This window comes from Gopherus flavomarginatus, chromosome 17 (genome assembly GCF_025201925.1).
Source record: "Gopherus flavomarginatus isolate rGopFla2 chromosome 17, rGopFla2.mat.asm, whole genome shotgun sequence".
Taxonomy (NCBI): Eukaryota; Metazoa; Chordata; order Testudines; family Testudinidae; genus Gopherus; species Gopherus flavomarginatus.
In genome coordinates, this window is record NC_066633.1 from 4,259,743 (window position 1) to 4,275,409 (window position 15,667).

The 15,667-nt window shown below is 50.9% G+C and overlaps 1 protein-coding gene across 3 annotated transcripts in view; it reads left to right on the forward strand.

The window, feature by feature from the left end:
- LHX6 (LIM homeobox 6) overlaps nt 1-15,667 on the forward strand; it is a 42,005-nt gene that overhangs the window by 19,764 nt on the left and 6,574 nt on the right. For all 3 annotated transcript variants that reach the window (XM_050926842.1, XM_050926840.1, XM_050926841.1), the window contains exons 5-8: nt 2,141-2,361; nt 11,172-11,272; nt 11,368-11,463; nt 13,964-14,138. In XM_050926842.1, coding sequence (XP_050782799.1) covers nt 2,141-2,361; nt 11,172-11,272; nt 11,368-11,463; nt 13,964-14,138 — 593 coding nt within the window. The remainder of the gene's footprint in view (nt 1-2,140; nt 2,362-11,171; nt 11,273-11,367; nt 11,464-13,963; nt 14,139-15,667) is intronic.

Below are 15,667 nucleotides of genomic sequence, written 5' to 3' on the forward strand. Positions count from 1 at the left end.
ACCCAGGTTTAAGTCTCCCGTGCCCCAGATGAGTGTCATGACCGCTAGGCAATATAACTATTCTGGGCTCTATTTCTCCCCTCTCCCCTCCACAGGAATTCCATCTTGGACCTGGGAAACCTTCCCAAGGAAATTTTCACCAAAACTGATACATTTTTTGAAACATTTCAGTTTCAATAAAACTGGCTTATTTCGAAGGAAAAAAGTTTTGTCAACTATTTTTTGACCAGCTTTACACATTTCCCACCCTAATGTTACATTGACAAAGACCAAAATAAAAAGCCCACAGACTTGAAAGATGATTCATTTAACCACATTATCTCAACCGCTTGTTTATGAATTTATCATCCATTAGGCCATTGCCACAGGCAAACGTTACAGCTCTTATCCGAACGCTTGATCCAAAACCAGGAGTGGATCTTTCAGTTGATTTCAGTGGGCTTTGGATCAGACCTTTAATTCTATTTCTCCTTCTGAGAAAAATTGTTCTTCTTAACGTCTGAGGATAGGACAAGAAGCAATGGGCTTAAATTGCAGCAAGGGAGATTTAGGTTGGACATTAGGAAAAACTTTCTGTCAGGGTGATTAAGCACTAGAATAAATTGCCCAGGGAGGTTGTGGAATCTCTATCATTGGAGATTTTAAAGAGCAGGTTAGACAAATGGGATGGTCTAGATAATACTTAGTTCTGCCATGAGTGCAGGGGACCGGACTAACCTCTCGAGGTCTCTTCCAGTCCTATGATTGTGCCTCTGAGTCTCTGACCCCCAGAAACCTACTGAGGTCACTACCATGCCTGGCCCTTTTGCTTGGCTTTCATGGGGCTGGAACTTTCTAAGTCTCACTAAACTGTTTGGATCTAATAATTCTAAGTGTCTCCTGAGACTATAACACAGGGCTCTGGCGAGAGTCAGTGTGCAGGACGGGTGACAGCTACTGGAGCCATGGGCAACCCCCCTGACTTCCATGGGGTCAGCATTTCACCGTGGGGGGAAGGTGTTTTCCAAAACTCTCCACTTCACTCCCATTGATTTCAATGAGAGTCGAGTCAGGCCAACACCAAGTGCTTTGGGAATCGCCTGCCCCCAGCTGGTGGCACAGTCTATTCTGAATGCCAAATGCACTTGTCCTACTCAATCCCCTGAGACAGGGCTCTCAGTGCCTCTAACATTCCACCTTCTCTAGCTTCTGATGTGCTTCTTGGGTTCTTTGCAGTGAATATGGTGAAAGGTTCTGGCTTGGGAGCCTGGGGGAACAAAGGACCCAGTCCCCAGAACAGGGGTGGCCCAGGTAGTACCATAAATGCTGCCCCTCTCTGGCAGTGCACCTAAACTCTGATGGGGGTGGGGAAGAGGGGAGAATTGAGTCTCCATGGCCCATCCCTGGCCCCTCAGCTGAGATAGCCAGTGTCCATGGTGGATTTTTGGCCTGGACCCTGTCTCCTGGGGAGACGGCTGAGATTTCTCATGAATTCTTGACAGATTAATACAGGTGGGGTTCTCTCATCTCTACTAATGGGTGTGGGACCCCAAAACAAATCTAACTCCTGGACCTCTGCTTTGGTTGGTTGGCTTAATGCAGCATGAACTGTTCTTAGCTCAAGGTTCTCTTCGTGCATTGCCCGTGACATCTGGGCACTCCAGTGGCACCATGCTGCGCAGGCGATAAGGCTCTTCTTCTGCCCCGGGTAAGCTCGAAGGCTGGTCTCTTCCCCCACAGAAGTTGGTCCAGTAACAGATATTCCCTCCCCCACATTGTGTCTCTAATATCCTGGGACTGTCGCGGTGACAATAACACTGAATACAGCTTAGGGAAGTGGTGCTCACTCCAGTCCGGGTGAGGCTGGCCTGTATTTAGAGCTGTCCCTTCACAAGAACTATGGGAGGCGGTAAGACACTGACCAGGAGTCAAGAGCCATGTCACTAAGCTCCTGTGTGCAAGTCCGCCGACCTCGCTGGGCAGCACTTTCTCCTCCCACCCTTTGTCTGGTTTGGTTAGAATGGGAGCTGTCTGAGGGAAGTGCTGTCTCTGTCGCTGTGTCTGCGGCATGTAGCACTGATAAAGCTGAATGACAATCATGGTGCGGCAGCCTGTCTTAGTTCTCACCTTTTCTCTCTGTGTCTTTTTTGTTTTTTTCCAGTCGATTTGGTACAAAGTGTGCCCGCTGCGGCAGGCAGATCTATGCCAGCGACTGGGTAAGGAGAGCCCGCGGCAATGCCTACCATCTTGCCTGCTTTGCCTGCTTCTCCTGTAAAAGGCAGCTGTCTACTGGCGAGGAGTTTGGCCTGGTGGAAGAGAAAGTGCTGTGCCGGATTCACTATGACACAATGATAGAGAACCTCAAGCGAGCAGCTGAAAATGGTATGCAGACCCTCCGGGATACTCGCTGGCACCGCGCTCTCCTGAGAATGTCACCCTCCATGTTAGTAGAATGGCCGAATAAGCGGATTTTCCCCACCTTCCCCTCCTGTTCCTTTACTAGGTAACTAAGCCATAGTGCTAGCCCGTCTCTGTGTGCGTTGGTGCTAGGACCAGTTCAAACAGCCTGCTGCTGGAACCCCCCTCCCCCTGGGAGCTGGGGGTGCTGCTGGAACCCCCCTCCCCCTGGGAGCTGGGGGTGCTGCTGGAATCCCCCTCCCCCTGGGAGCTGGGGGTGCTGCTGGACCCCCTAGCTTGACGTGGTTTCCATCATATACAGGGTTTGCAGTTTGGTTCAATGGCTCTCAACTCCCCCACTGTTCCACCGTCCCAACTGGACGATGCTTACCTGGAAGGCTGGGCAGTCTAGATGGCAGCAAACACCAACCTCATCATCCCTGGTGGGCATGTTCTTTGTGGGCAAATTTCTACCCTCAAATGTGTCCAGAGTGGACAGGAGTCTGTGCATGCCCCAAGACAGAGTTTGAGCCTTTGATTTAGAGCCCTGATGTTTTCCAGATACTGCAGGGATGTGCCCACAGTCTCCAAAGGGTTAAACCTCCCACTGGGGTGGTGTGGCCAATTTAACCTATTTGTTTTCCACTAACCTTGCTAGTCTCTGTACCGCCGGCAGCGCTGAGCTCCATGCTGCTGCTGCCCCTGGTGAGAAATGGCCCTCCCCTTGCTAACAGCCATCCCATGCTGTCTGCTGCCTCTTCTCCTGCCTCGGAGCCTCCCGCTGGTGCTGCTTTTCCCAGCTGTCCTGTGGCTCTACCTCTGTAGGTGGCATGTTTAGATGCCTCCTGGGAGCAAAATAAGCCTTTTCTCCTCCTCCTCCCTGGCCTTCCTACAGAAGAGCTGAGGCAGACATTTCCCCAGACTTGCTGGGCCACCAGGATCCCTGCAGGATCCAAAGTGGTGGCCTCGAGGGGCCTAATTTGGCAAAGAGCTCGCGGTAGCGCTAGGCAGTGGGGAGGGGGTGGTGCTGTCATTCTCTTTCACAGCTGCCCCTAAACACGTGGGAGGGCCTGGGCACCGCTAGTTCTCTCTCAAGGAAATGGAGGCCCCAGTCTCAGCTTTGATTGGATGAGTTGTTGCTTGGTTTGCTGGTCTCCCGTTGTAGCATGCGGGGCAGGAAACAGTAGGGATTTTGAGTCCGTGAATCATAAATCTAGAAGGTGGGAAACCTGGCAGTCAGACCAAACATTCCCCTCATTTTCCACTGGCCCTGCCCTCCCACGGATCCCGCCACTTCCCAGTTGTGCTGGGCTGTGCACTGGCCTTCCCCTTACTGTAAGCACAACTCGAGAGTGAGACAGCAAGGATCTGGTTTCTCAATCAAGTCCCACACCTCTCAGGGAGCAGCAGAGGTCGAATGCAAAACGGAGCAGCTCCCTTCCCCTTGAACTAATTCCAGCTCCCTCTTCCTGAGTGGCAACATTCAAATGCCACAGAGAGAACCCGAATGGCCGAGCTAATCGCAGACAGGGCAGTGGGGGGCTGAACTGCTCTCAGGGTGGAGAGTGCTGGCGTTTGTATTTTATACACCAATAAAATACAATAAGAACTCGCTGCTGGAAATGAACAAGGCAGCTGGGCTGGGGTGGAAGAGGATCTCATGGGAATGGCGAAATTAGGCCTGAAAGATGTGGAGTAGCTGGCCAGGTGGGGAGGCCCAAGGATTGAAATGTTGGATTGTCTGAGCACCGTCCCTTGCTCTCGTGCATTACACACAGCTGGTCAGTGGGTGACTTGGCATGTTCGGAATCTGACGAAGTTCAGCTTTAGGATTTGGGTCCCTGGTGAGTTCACCTTGATGTCAGCAAGTCTTGTGAGACGCTGCATTGTGACTGTGCCATGGGTGCGAGCTTTGTTTCTGACGCTGGCTGAGTGTCAGGTGCAGGGACGCTGTCTGTGTCCCTGAACCTGTAGCAATTTTACAGGTTACTGCCATTAAACCTAGTGCCGATTAAATCATTGAAGTTGCTTTCACGCTGACGTTTTTGGTGACGGCTCTAGAATGCTTTGGCAAGGACGTGAGCTCACAACGCCAGAGAGATCCTCGCACTGTCCTGCTTTTTTCTTCAGCTTCCCAGCTCAATAAGAGCTGATGCACTGTTCCATGGCTGGGCATTTCAGAGTGGAAGAGGCTGAGCTGTGCTTTGCTGACAGATATGCACATTATGTGTGCGAAAACCCCAGTCTCAGACATTCTGGACCTATGCGGGACATCAAGGGTTAGGCGATAATGCAGCTATGGGAGAAAATACAGGCATATAATAATGAGCGCTTATACAGTGAGACAAAGAACACCGTCTTGCTCAGATGGCCTGGGAGAATTGCCCACAGCATTGTCTGCAGGTGGTGCTGCACATTGCGGTTATCACAAATAAGCCAGGAGTTTTCTCACACCCAAGGTCAGGCAGAAGCCAGGTGTAACGCAATCGCCCGGATGCAGAAAGGCAGGTGGAAATGCCCTGAGAAAGCTTGCTAGATGTGAGGCCCATAACGTGAGCCTCACGGTGTCCCTGGCCAGTAGAATGGGTGAAGATGAACGAGTGCTCATGATTACAAGGGATTTATCTTTAGTCAAGACAAACAGCAGGAGTCAGCAGCAGCAGTGGCATCTCCTCTACCAGGCCTACTGCCTCCAGGGACCCATGGCCAGTCCCATCAACTGCCTCCCCTGACGCTGAATCTAGGACTGCTGTCTCCTCTTGCCCCAGCATGAGAGCGGAGTGTCTGTCCCTGCAAACTGAGACGGGGCCTGGTGCATGCTGGTTGTTTGCTTTTGTTATTTGACTGTTCGTATGGAGTGAGGTGCAGACACCTGCAGAGTCATTGTGCTGCCAACGAAATTATCACTGGAAAAGACCTACACCCATAAAGATGGCCTTCTGAAAGGGGAGAAGGAATGGTCCCAGGAATCAGCAGGGTGCAGGAATTGCTTTGTGGTCTAAATGCTCGTTTGAAGCTAAACCCCTGCCGTGAGGCTGACAGACCGTTATTTCCATACGAATGGCCCAGAGGAGGTGCTGTCGGGTGCAAGAAGGCATGTGAAGGCTTTCAAAACCCTGTTTGAGCCCTTCCAGGGTGTCAAGTGCCCCTGGACACACTGGTTGTGATCGAAGCTGGCTGTGAAAGCAAGTTGGTCAGTCTCACAGGGCACAGCAGCAGGCCCACCACTTCAGTGGAGACTGACTCTAGTAGAGGATCTGGCCCGGGTGTTGTATCTACTCAGTTTGGTAGGTCTCCTCCAGCCCTGGCTGCTCTCTCTGTGCTGAGATGGAGAGACGCACTTGGGTCTGTCTGCATAAGTAAACATTTAATAGACCCTTTTGAGAGGAACCCTTCCCACAGTACAGTGCAGGTGGGTGAGTCAGGAATCACGGCCTAACCGTGTCCCCATTTCCACACGTCCCCTCATGCAGCTGGCCTGTTTTTCTGAGGGATGGTGTTGGAGTTCTTGCTGGCTTATCAAGCCGATTCATTTAGCTCAGTCCAGACTGCATTGTGCTACAGTGGTTTTGAATGAAGCGCAACTTTCTCCTAGGGTGAGGGTTTCTCCTGGCATGGGCAGAACCTTGGGACCTCCCCAGTGCTGCAGAAGCTACAGCTATTCTGTGCAGGAGGCCAAAGGGCTAATGCTAACAGAGACCATGTGTGTGGAAGAGCTGAGCGCAAGGATCGTTATGAGACTGGAATAGGAGTGATCAGGAGAGATCACAGGCTGTTTGTTTCTTGCCTCGATCATGGTCTCTCATATCTTTCCACCAAACTCTTGGAGCACAGACGAGGCTGAGGAGGAAGGGATGGGGGAAAGAGAAGTTAAATAAGAGAGTTTCACATGGGGGGGGCTAGTCTTGTCCCCAGTCCCTTCCACTGCCATTTATTACCCTCTAATTAACATCCGAGCTCTCTGCAGATGAAAGCGGCGCCGAAGTGCTAAATATTGTTTCTATTTCTGTTTGCTGGGGAGGCCAGTGTGTGTTGAACTCGGGCGGATGTGCTGTTGAGGGATATGAATGTGATGCACCATCCTCGACTGCATGTGGAAACGATTATCCAAAACGACATGCAAATAATCAATGTGTGTTTACAAGGTTTAAGCAACGAGATGAAAACAAAATGTCAAATCATCCTGGGAGGGTCCTGACTCTGGGATGCTTGTTTGCTGGACGTCAGTCCATATGGCAGACTGATGCCTGGGGTAGAGTGATACTTGTAACAATGCGGGTGTATTGCTGCTTGGACGAGCCCTTGGTGGGAAGATGACTAAAGGGGGAAGATGTCACTTGTGCTGATGTGCGGATATTGAACGTTGAGAGCCGGATCCCCAGCTGGTGGGAATGGGTCGGCTCTCTGGCTAGCGTAAATGGGCATTGCTCTCTTGGAGTGGTTGGAGCTTCCCCAGTTTACACCAGCTGAGATGCTGTGTCTCTCCTGCTGCTTAGGCACAGGGTGATCGTTCCAAATGGAGATCACAACAGCCGTGTGGGGCAAGCAGCAGGAGGAAGCCTAGTGGCAGCTGGGTGGAGCGGTTGTGCCACATGATTCTACAGCTTAAGGCCAGCATTTCCTGCAGTAGAAGCAAACAAGGAAACCTTGCATCTGAAAGCTCACCTCCCGAGCGCTGGCTGCTCTGAGAGAGGATGGGAAGGGTCTGGAGAGGAGCAATGTCTGGAGAATTGCAGAGGGCCACACATTTCCCCTCTCCCCCCCCCCCCCGGTAATTACAAAGCAAGTTCTTCTGCACATGAGGTTTTATATATAAGAAAAATAAACAGATGTAGCTGAAGCCTGAATCCCATTCATCATCCTACAGGAACAAGTCAAACTGGCTGAGAAAGCCCTTCAGTGTGGGCCAAGACAATCGGAGCTCGGTGCAGCCTACAAAACAAACAGCTCCTGGCGCAGGGAAGCGGGAGCTGCTGAGCCTGCTTCAGGCACCCACCCTTAGTGGGTACTCGCCAGCATTTCACCAGCCAGTCCAAGCATGGCCAGCCCTAGCGTGCCCGAGGACCCTGGAGAGAGCCCTGCGCTCAGGAATCACTCGGTGGAAGCAGGTCTTATAGTGGTGCCATTTCCATGACTTTGTGGAGGTTGAAGGTTTTAATATTCCCAAGAGGCCTGACCTGACCTCGCGCCCCAGCCCCACTCCCCAGAGCTCTTTAGGGCGTCTAGGTGGGTGCTGGCAAGGCACAGCCTGGTTCTGCATTTCAGATGCAAACTGATTCGGGCTGAACGTGCATGAATCAAATGCACAATATCCTTTTCCTCTCCTGTTTTCCCCATTGCTGTGGTTTAGCTGCATATGTCCTGGGAAATACACCACAAGGAAGCACCCTGCAATGGCCGGGAAGGACAGGGAACACAGATGGCCTACACCACAGGTCTTATTCACTGCCCATTTGTAGGAGTCCTAGATCCAGGCTCCAGGATTGAGGGGTTTATGTTCCTCAGGTGGGAGGCGGATTTGGGGGGCAGAAGAAGCTGGAAAGACCCCCTGCAAGCTACTTACATGGCAGATATAAGGCCATAGAAATGACTAGTTTTAACCAGAGACAGAGTGCAGGGCAGGGGTAATGGAAGGTGTGATTCCTGCATGCTGGCAGGATGAACTTCCTCAACCCCCACCCCCATTATGCTTCAGTGGAACTTGAGTGGTGTCTAAGCTTTATGCCTGGGAATTTCACCCTGAGAGACCCCAAACAGGGACTCCTCTGCGGTGTAGCTGGGGACTTGGCTACCTGCCAGTAAAGCCACATCTCCTTCATGAGACGCGCCCCAAGTGTGTCTTGGCACTCGCTTAACTCGTTAACAATGTTCAGGTTTCCAGGAGAGCTAACAAAGAGGGCTTTTCTGATCCCACTGAGCTGCCTTGTTGCAGTGGGTCCCACCTTAATCAATAGAGCAGAACTAGGTTTTCTAAAGCAAAGTGATTCCAAAGGACCTTGCAAACTCAAAAGTGACAGCAGATACTGACAGTGGATATAACTGCAGTGGGGAAACAATTATACCTTAAGCAAAAGCCAGGAGTGCTAGAACCTGCTCACTGATGGAGGGAATGTTGCCCAGGATGTGGGGTTTATCCTCTTTCAGAAAGTGCCATGAGACCTTTATCATCCAGCTGGACAGTCAGAGGGAGGAGCAGAATGGCCCTCGCTGGAGTGTCTCATCTGAAGGACAGCAGGTGTAGCCAGGCAGCACGTCTCGAGTATGGCACTGCAGGGTCACCACTGAGCATGCATTTGAGGCTTGGTTCTGCATTTGAACTCCCCCCCCCCGCCATAGTTTATCCCAGAGGTAAAAGTGCCACCACCTGGGCCAGGCTGGCACAGTAGCTATAGGTAATGCAAGGAAGCAAAACGTCCAGGGCCAGCCCAGGTTAATCCCTGAACAACTTCAGTGGGGCCTGGATTCAGTGCTCAGAGTCAAGAGTTTCAGAAGGGAGAGACCTACTTCTGCTGTGCCTACCGATACTGGCTGGTATGGTGTCTAAATGCTTGTCCCTTGTCCTGCATTTCCGCCTTTCTTCCAGTTACCTGATACACCTACTTGTGCTGTGTCTTAATCAGACTGGGGTCTCTTTAGGGCAGGGACTGCCTTTTACATTGCGTTTATACAACACCTAGCACAACAGATCCGGACTGGGGTTCCTAGGCACCAGTGTTGTGTAAATCATACATGTACCTGGGGCAAGGGGAGACGGTGCAATGACACCTGCTCCGTGCCAAGCTGAGATTGTCAATGCTAAGTGGTGTTGCTCTGTTAGGAACTTGCCAGCCCATACAAAGCTGGTGCGGGAGTTATTCAAACTATTTAGCGCCAATGTTAATGTTGTTGGCTGACTATGCGACGGGATACGACAGAGGTCTATAAAATCATGGACAGTGTGGAGAAAGTGAATCAGGAAGCGTTATTTACCCCTGCATATAACACAAGAACCAAGGAGTCACCCGATAAAAGTAATAGACAGCAGGTTTAAAACAAACATAAGGAAGTATTTCTTTACACAACCTGTGGAACTCATTGCCAGGGGCTGTTATGAAGGCCAAAAGTATAACAGGGTTCAAAAAGGAACTGGATAAGTTCATGGAGGATAGATCTATCAATGGCTGTTAGCCGAGATGGTCAGCGACACAACCCCATGCTCGGGGTGTCCTTAAGCCTCTGACTGTCAGATGCTGGGACTGGACAACAGGGGAATATTTCCCTGTTCTGTTCATTCCCTCTGGGGCATCTGGCATTGGCCACTGTCAGAAGACAGGATCCTGGGCTGGATGGACCATTGAGCGACCGTTCTGGGTTGGACCTTATGTTCTTAGGGGACTGAGGTTCAGTTCCCTGCTCCTCCACAGAGTGGGTGTGACCTTGGGCAAGTACCTTCGTGGCTTTGTGCCTTCCATCCCTGTCTGTATGCTGGGGATAATGGCCCTGGCAGGTTGTCGGGAGGATAAATCCTGTCAGGTGCTTGGCAATAGGAGGAGGGTGACCAGATGTCCTGATTTTTGGGGGCTTTGTCTGATATAGGTGCCTATTACCCCCCACCCCCATTCCAGTTTTTCACACTTGCTGTCTGGTCACCCTAAATAGGGGCCACGTTTCTGAGAGATGTTGGACAACAATTCTTCACTCCTATGTGAGGAGAGGACGTGCGTTGCTAACTCCCCTGGGCAGGATGCTGCTTTGAGACCTGTTTGAACCACAGAACTTTGTTTCCTTTTGAGGAATTCTGTCTGCAGCTGCTGGAAGGGAAATGTCTCCCCCTGGCTATAGATTGCAGCTGGTGCTTGTGCTAATTGCCAGTCAGGATCAGTCGCTAACGCACAACTCAGCTTTGCATGCACGTCAGGGCTGGCTCCAGGCACCAGCCCAGCAAGCAGGTGCTTGGGGCGGCCAACAGGAAGGGACGGCACGTCGGGCTCTTTGGTGGCAATTAGGCAGTAGGTCCCTCACTCCCTCTCGGAGCAAAGACCAGCAGCCGACTTGCCGCCGAAGACTGGAGCGTCAGCGGTAGAGCTGATCGTGATGGTGGCTTTTTTTGCTGTTTGGGGCAGCAAAAACCCTGGAGCCGGCCCTGATGCACGTGACTTCTGCACTTTTTAACGCCCCCGGGGGGAATCCTGTCCCCTTGTGAGGCCTTGCAGGGGAGCCACACTCCAGGTGCGGGACGTGGGAGCGGGCAGGAAGTGCATGTCCCTGGTATGCCAGGGAACCCAGCTCTCGGGGGCTTCTGGCACAAAGCTGGGCTGCAGGGTCTGTGTTGCTTGGGGCAGATCTAGAGGCAAAGTGACTGCTCCAATGCTGATGCTTTCTCTTTCCCACCCTCCTCCTCCTGAATTTTCCAGCTTGGGCTGTGCATTGAGGTCCGGGCCTGATCCTGCAGCCAGGCCAAACTCCTATTCTCTGCAATGGGAGCTGGCTTGAATAATGGGGCACCGGGTCAGGTCCCGGGGGGTTGAGTCACTTTGCAAAACCTAAAATAACTAGTAGCCCAAATCCCATCAACACAGAACTCTCCCTTATGAGCAAGCTCCTGTTTTCAGTGACCTCCCCAGACAGTCCTATGGGGAAGGGTTTACTTCTGCTCTGGCTGTATGAGAAAATCTCCTTCGCTTAGATGACTGGTTCTGGGTTCCCGTGAGTGGGCTGTAATTGGCATTCCACCGTATACAGGAACCACATGTGCAAACAAAGATGAGCCTCAAACCATAGTGATGTGTGCTCAGAACTGTTCCCTCTCCCTGTAGGCAATGGGATCACGCTAGAAGGAGCGGTCCCGTCTGAGCAGGACAGCCAACCCAAGCCAGCAAAGAGAGCACGGACATCCTTCACCGCGGAGCAGCTGCAGGTAAAGTGGCCTGGCCATGGAGTTCTGCCTGGAGGGGGGTTACATTGCTGGACAAGAGTCAAGGTGATTGTTCTCCCTGTGTCCATCTGCCCTAGGTCATGCAGGCACAGTTTGCTCAGGATAACAACCCAGATGCACAGACCCTTCAGAAACTGGCAGATATGACCGGACTTAGTAGGAGAGTCATTCAGGTAAGAGTCAGGGGAGAAGCTCTGCTATTCTGATGCTTTGCAGTGTCACTTACTGCCATGCTGTACCTGTGCTGGGGATTTTTCCACACTGAGATTCATTGGAATCACTAGTCTAAATCACCACACTCTTATGACTGGTAGGAGTGACCATCACCGAGTCACTGCTGGGAACTGCCATGCTGGATTAGCTGGATCTAGCAGGTGCCCACTCGCAGGTGCATGTGTTTGATTGAAGAGTCCATTAATTATACCAGCACTGATTCTGGTTTTTTTCCATTTCCCACTCTTTCTCCCCCCACCCCTTCCTTCTTTTCTTTCTTCTTTTCAAATTTGTGTCATCAAAGAAATCTAGCTCCAAGCCAATGCAAATACATTAAAGGCGGGGGGAGGGGGGCGGGGAAACTGCTTTTAATATTGTCACCATCCACTTTACCTTGTCACTGAAAATCAGTCCAGACAACCGAGCACCCTTCTCCAAGAACAAACACTCCTCAATACAAAGAAACTTTAGCTGTTCGATGAATTTCGTTCACTAGAATGATAGCAAGGAGCAGCCCAAGTGAAACATTGGAAAACATTACGAGTGAGGTTTTTAAACACATGAGGGACTTCAACAGCCATGACGAAAATACCTAAGGAAATTGCAGAAGCCATCGCAGTGAGGGTGCGTTGTGTATATTGTGCAACGAGGCAATGAAGGTAATACCGATAGAGAGTAGGATAGAAATGCTGCCCAGTGCATAGGACACAGGAGCTTGAGTCTGTTCCTGGCTGTGCTACTGGCCTGATGGGTGACCTTGAGCAAGTCACTTCCTCTCTCTGACTCAGTTTCCCCATATGTAAATTGGGGATATGTGCCTTGACATCCTTTCTAAAACACTTTGAGATCTACAGATGGAAAGCTGTGTATAACATCTAAGTAGTATTACTTTTGCAAGCAGTAAGTACAGTTCCTGTAGGACTCTCATCTTGAACCTCCTGTCCCCCTGGTGCATTTATATTCTCAGATTTAATGTTGCACTGACATATTTTTGCAAGTAAGAGAAACCTGAAAGTCTAAAACAAACCTGCAACTTTCATGAATGTTTGCTCGGCCAAAGGCAAATTTAAATGTCTAGTAGAACAAAATCCAGCTCAGACCTCAGTTACAAGGCTCTTTAATAAGCCCAAGACCAAGTGGAGTATACATTGGGTGATTCCATGTGCAGATTTTTTTTTTTCTAAAAAAGGACCTTTCATCAGGAAACAATTTGTCAGGAATAATCCTGTGTTTCCTTCTCTGAGGTCTAGTATCCATGTTCTCCACCAAAGAGAGAGGGTTTCTCAGAGTCATGGAACATTTGTACTCTGATCTACCTCTAAAAAAAATGTAAAAGCGAGAAATAAAATTCATACTTTAGCACTTTTTTTTTAAAATGGCCATTCATGTGTATCTTACTCTAGCAGAAAAAGCAGGATTCCGCATCCTAACTACCGCCATAAGTTACTGGATGTTCCTTTAATCCAAGCAATGACACACACACACACACACACACACACACACACACACACACACACACACACACACACACACCTAGAGCCTGAGTCACAATGGTAACCCACTTGCTTTGCAGTGGAGCACTCAAGTATTGATAGTCGTCCAAAGCCTTCCCACAATTCTCCCCGTGTGCCTAGAAAGACAAGACGACAGGTTTTTCCCGGACTCACTGAGGAGGATTCATAGAGCATCTCAGCTTGCTGCAGCACAAAGGACCCTGGGATATGTCCCCAGAAGTTCTAGTGACACACACAGGTGAATGCAGCATCACTGAGGACACTAAACTCAGGCAGGGCTAGTCTATCCTGGGGGCTCAGATTTTGTGCCAGTCACCCACGTTCACTCTGTAGTGAAGACACATCCAACGTCCCGTCTCAGCCTGCACTGGTGTGAAACCTGGGATGGACCCTTGGCAAAGGGGAACATCTTTATATTTGATTGGTCCAAAGTCCTGGTCAGGAACATAATAGGGGAACTTCCCAAGATGTTACAATAAGGCTACTAAGTGCTTCCACCGAGCTTGGTTCTGAGCACTGAAAGACCAAGATAACAGCTGGTAGCATTCCATTAAAAACTAATAGATTTTAAGGCCAGAGGAGACCTTTTATGATCGTCTGACCTCCTGTATGACACAGGCTATGGAATTTCCCCCACCGATTCCTGCATCAAGCCCAACGGGTTCATCATTGCATTAAAGCTGGATTGTGTCATTTTATTAGCCAAGTCAAATTAATAGTAACCATGCAGCCAAAGAGCCCTGGTGTTCATGCTTCATGGAGGTGAAACTTCTGCTCTAACATATAAAAATAAAGCCATCGAGGCCCACACATTGTGGTGGTAGGAAGATTTCCCAGTGCAAAGGAATCTAAGGAAGTTCCAACTCTGTTGAGGTCTCTGTGATCGGTCAAATCTCAGTTCAGATTTTGCTTGACCCAAATGGTTTGGTTTCTGTTGGCGTTGCAGGTTTGGTTTCAAAACTGCAGAGCACGCCATAAAAAGCACACGCCTCAGCACACGGTGCCGCCTTCTGGAGCCCCCCAGTCCCGGATCCCTTCGTCGCTCTCTGATGACATCCACTATTCTCCCTTTAGCAGCCCTGAGAGGGCCAGGATGGTAACTCTGCACGGATACATAGAAAGTAAGTGTCAACCACACCACATGGTGTAATGTACATGATGGGCAGAAAAGGAGCTGAGCCTGCTGGGTAGGGTTGCCAGGTGTCCAGTTTTTGACCAGAACGCCCAGTTGAAAAGGGATCCTGGTGGCGCTGGTTAGCACAGTTAACCAGGCTGTTTCAAGTCCGATTGGCAGTGCTGAGGATCTAAGACAGGCTAGTCCCTAACTGTCCTGGCACCATGCTGCACCCTGGAAGTGGCCAGCAGGTCCTGCTCCTAGGTGGAGGGTGGGGTCCACAGGGCTCCATGTGCTGCCTCTGCCCCGAGCACCGGCTCCGCGCTCCCATTGGCCAGGAACCGTGGCCAGTGGGAGCTGGGGGCAGTGCCTGCAGGTGACAGCAGCACGTGGAGACTCATTACCCTGCCCCCCCACACCTAGGATCCAGACTTGTTGCTGGTCGCTTCTGGGGGGAGACAGGACAGGCAAGGAGCCTACCTTAGTCCTGCTGCACTGCTGACCGGATGCCACCCAAGGTAACCCTGTGCCCCAACCCTCAGCCCCTCCCTCAAATCTGGAGCCCCCTCCTGGACCCCAAACCTCTCATCCCTGGCCCCACCACAGAGCCTGCACCCCAGCTGGAGCCCTCACTCCCCACACACCCCAACCCCCTGTCCCAGCCCAGACCCCCTCCTGCACGCCAAACCACTCATGCCTGGCCCCACAGACAGAGCTCTCACCCTGTCTTGCATCCCAACTCCCCATCTCAGCCTAGAGCCCCCTCTTTCACCCTGAACTCCTCATTTCTGGCCCCACCCTGGAGCCCACACCTCTAGTTAGAGCCCTCACCCCAACCCCCTGAGCCAGCACAGTGAAAATGAGTGAGTGAGAGTGGGGAGAGTGAGCAACAGAGAGGGGGATGGAGTGAGTGGGGGTGGGGCCTCAGAGAAGGGGTGGGGCAGGGGCGGGGCAAGAGTGTATAGAAAGTTGGCAACCCAACCGCTGGGGAAAGTAAGGGCTTTGTAGCAAGAGAAGCTCTCTTCAAAGAGGTTAATGGTGCCGTGGCATAGATACCCGCTATCAAGAACTTCCTTGTGAATGTACAGTGCACAAATGGTGCAGATACTCTTCTCTGCAGGGTCTGACGTCTTATTAATTGTGGACCATGGTCGAGGAGGCCCTGATTCCCTATAGAGAACAGGACCCTGGAAAAACTCTGGCCTTTGGGGCTTTCTGAAGAATCTATTCAGCCGAGCAGATCAAAGAGCTTAATGCCAGCTGTGGTGGAGAGAATCAGAGAGGTGGAGAAGGGAATGGATAAAGGAGAAGTCATAGTTATGGTCTCTTTCAACAGAATCCCTCATCCTCAGCTGAGGTCATCGTATTGGCTTTACGTTGTTGGTCATTATTCCTCCTTCCATTTTCCTTGTAAATCGGGGATGATGGCTAATCACCATGTAGTTATTACTTTATTTGGAGATTGAGTGGTCTTGTTCCCATGACTGGGATCAGCAGTTGTCTTCCTATCATTCTAAGTGCTGATTAATCATTTGT